The 1,804-nt window shown below is 37.4% G+C and overlaps 1 protein-coding gene across 1 annotated transcript; it reads left to right on the forward strand.

Annotated features, from left to right (window-relative positions):
* The first annotated feature begins 548 nt into the window (after nucleotides 1-548).
* LOC112452859 (dynein heavy chain 7, axonemal-like) lies at nucleotides 549-1,713 on the forward strand. The gene is made up of 3 exons (XM_025013281.1): nucleotides 549-819; nucleotides 891-1,042; nucleotides 1,371-1,713. Exons 1-3 carry the CDS (start codon nucleotides 726-728, stop codon nucleotides 1,692-1,694), a joined length of 570 nt encoding a protein of 189 aa, XP_024869049.1. The 5' UTR covers nucleotides 549-725; the 3' UTR covers nucleotides 1,695-1,713.
* Nucleotides 1,714-1,804: the final 91 nt, after the last annotated feature.

Genomic DNA, 1,804 nt, shown 5'->3' on the forward strand with positions numbered 1-1,804 from the left:
TCTTATGAAAAGTTGAAATAACTGAAATAATGATGTCGTTTAATTTTCACACGAGTGTCAAGGAAGAAAATCAAGAAAGACGTTATTCTATAATATCGTTCTTATTCATTTTTGCAATCCAAAAATTGCATTATTAAATATAGAATTAATTCTAGAAGAATTATCTAACTATAGAAAATAATATTTTATTTGCTACCATTCTGTAACATCAATAATGACTGAAATAAATTTGATGTACAAATACATATAAACCTGAATATGTACATACATACGATAATATGTTATTTTTTACTATTTACGAAAAGACCTGACGTTGTTATTTGAAATAATAAAGGAATGATAAGTTAGACTCGCATCAGATATATGAAAATAATGCGAAGATTTCTCAGACGTCGCAACCTCTATTAAAATTAACAACATTACACAATAGCATTATTAAACTCAAGTCTCCGTTCTTCAATTTAAGTTGAACAGAATCTATTTTTACTTGTCAGAGATAACAGAATTAAAACAGCGCGGTACAGGCACCTTGTCAAAAGTTTACGAAAGCTCCGCGTTAAGGAAATCTTCTGATTTTTTAGGACACCGGCCAGGCGGAAGTGGACGCCGAGAGATCGCCGGACGAGGTCGTCTACGGCGTCGCGTCCGACATCCTATCGAGATTGCCGCAGGACTACGATCTCGCGGTCGCCCTTGACAGGTATCCCACGCTGTACGAGCAGAGCATGAATACCGTGCTGGTTCAGGAGATGGGCAGATTCAACAGACTCCTGCAGACCATCCGTAGCAGCCTCGTGAACATCCAGAAGGCAATCAAGGGTAAAGAACAAACAAGTCCTTGCGCTTCGCTAGTCTTACGGTCCTTCCGAATTCTATTTATATCCGTTTAGGCCTGGTGATAATGAGTCCCGACCTCGAAGAGGTCTACTCGTCGATCATCATCGGCAGGATACCCAAAATGTGGATGACGGATTCTTACCCTTCTCTGAAGCCGCTCGGCAGTTACATACACGATTTTCTGAAGAGGCTGAACTTTCTCCAGGTGAAATTAAGAGAAAACGGATTATATATTGAATTATTTTGCTTTGCCGTAAAAATGAAATTATTTCGTAGTTTTTTAATTGAGTAAACCATAGTTTTTTAGAATTTTAAGACTATCGCTTTTTGATCAAGTTACGCTAATAGTCTTACAATTTGTTATATCTACAATGTGACATCTACATAGTTTTATTTAATATTATTTTATTAATGCAATATAACCGTAGACATTATAATATTTTATAATAAATTAGATTTATTTATATAAAAAAATTTTAAAATTATCTTAATTAATTACATAGAATCTAAACAGATTGTAACTGTTTTTTTAGGCTTGGTATACGGAAGGACCTCCCACATCTTTCTGGATTTCCGGTTTCTACTTCACACAAGCGTTCCTCACCGGTGCCCGTCAGAATTACGCACGAAAGTATTCCATTCCCATCGATTTATTGATCTACGACTTCGTCCCTCTGAAGGACACTGTTTTCGAAAAGCCGCCGGTCGACGGGGTATACATTTACGGGCTATTTCTCGACGGAGCTCGCTTCAACCTGAGCACAATGAAGCTCGACGAATCCTTCCCGAAGATCCTTTACGATACCGTGCCTTACGTAAGTGTCAACACAAAACGAAGTTCAATCTCTTCAAACTAAATTTGATGTTTTTCCGAGTGGTGCTTAAATAATTCACAAATTCCTTTGTGGAAGGGCGCAGAGCTTCCTGCGAAGGACCTTCTGGAACTTTTCCAAAAATGCAACATGTT

Source organism: Temnothorax curvispinosus, unplaced genomic scaffold, assembly GCF_003070985.1.
Source record: "Temnothorax curvispinosus isolate PA1 unplaced genomic scaffold, ASM307098v1 QBEX01003771.1, whole genome shotgun sequence".
Lineage (NCBI taxonomy): Eukaryota > Metazoa > Arthropoda > Insecta > Hymenoptera > Formicidae > Temnothorax > Temnothorax curvispinosus.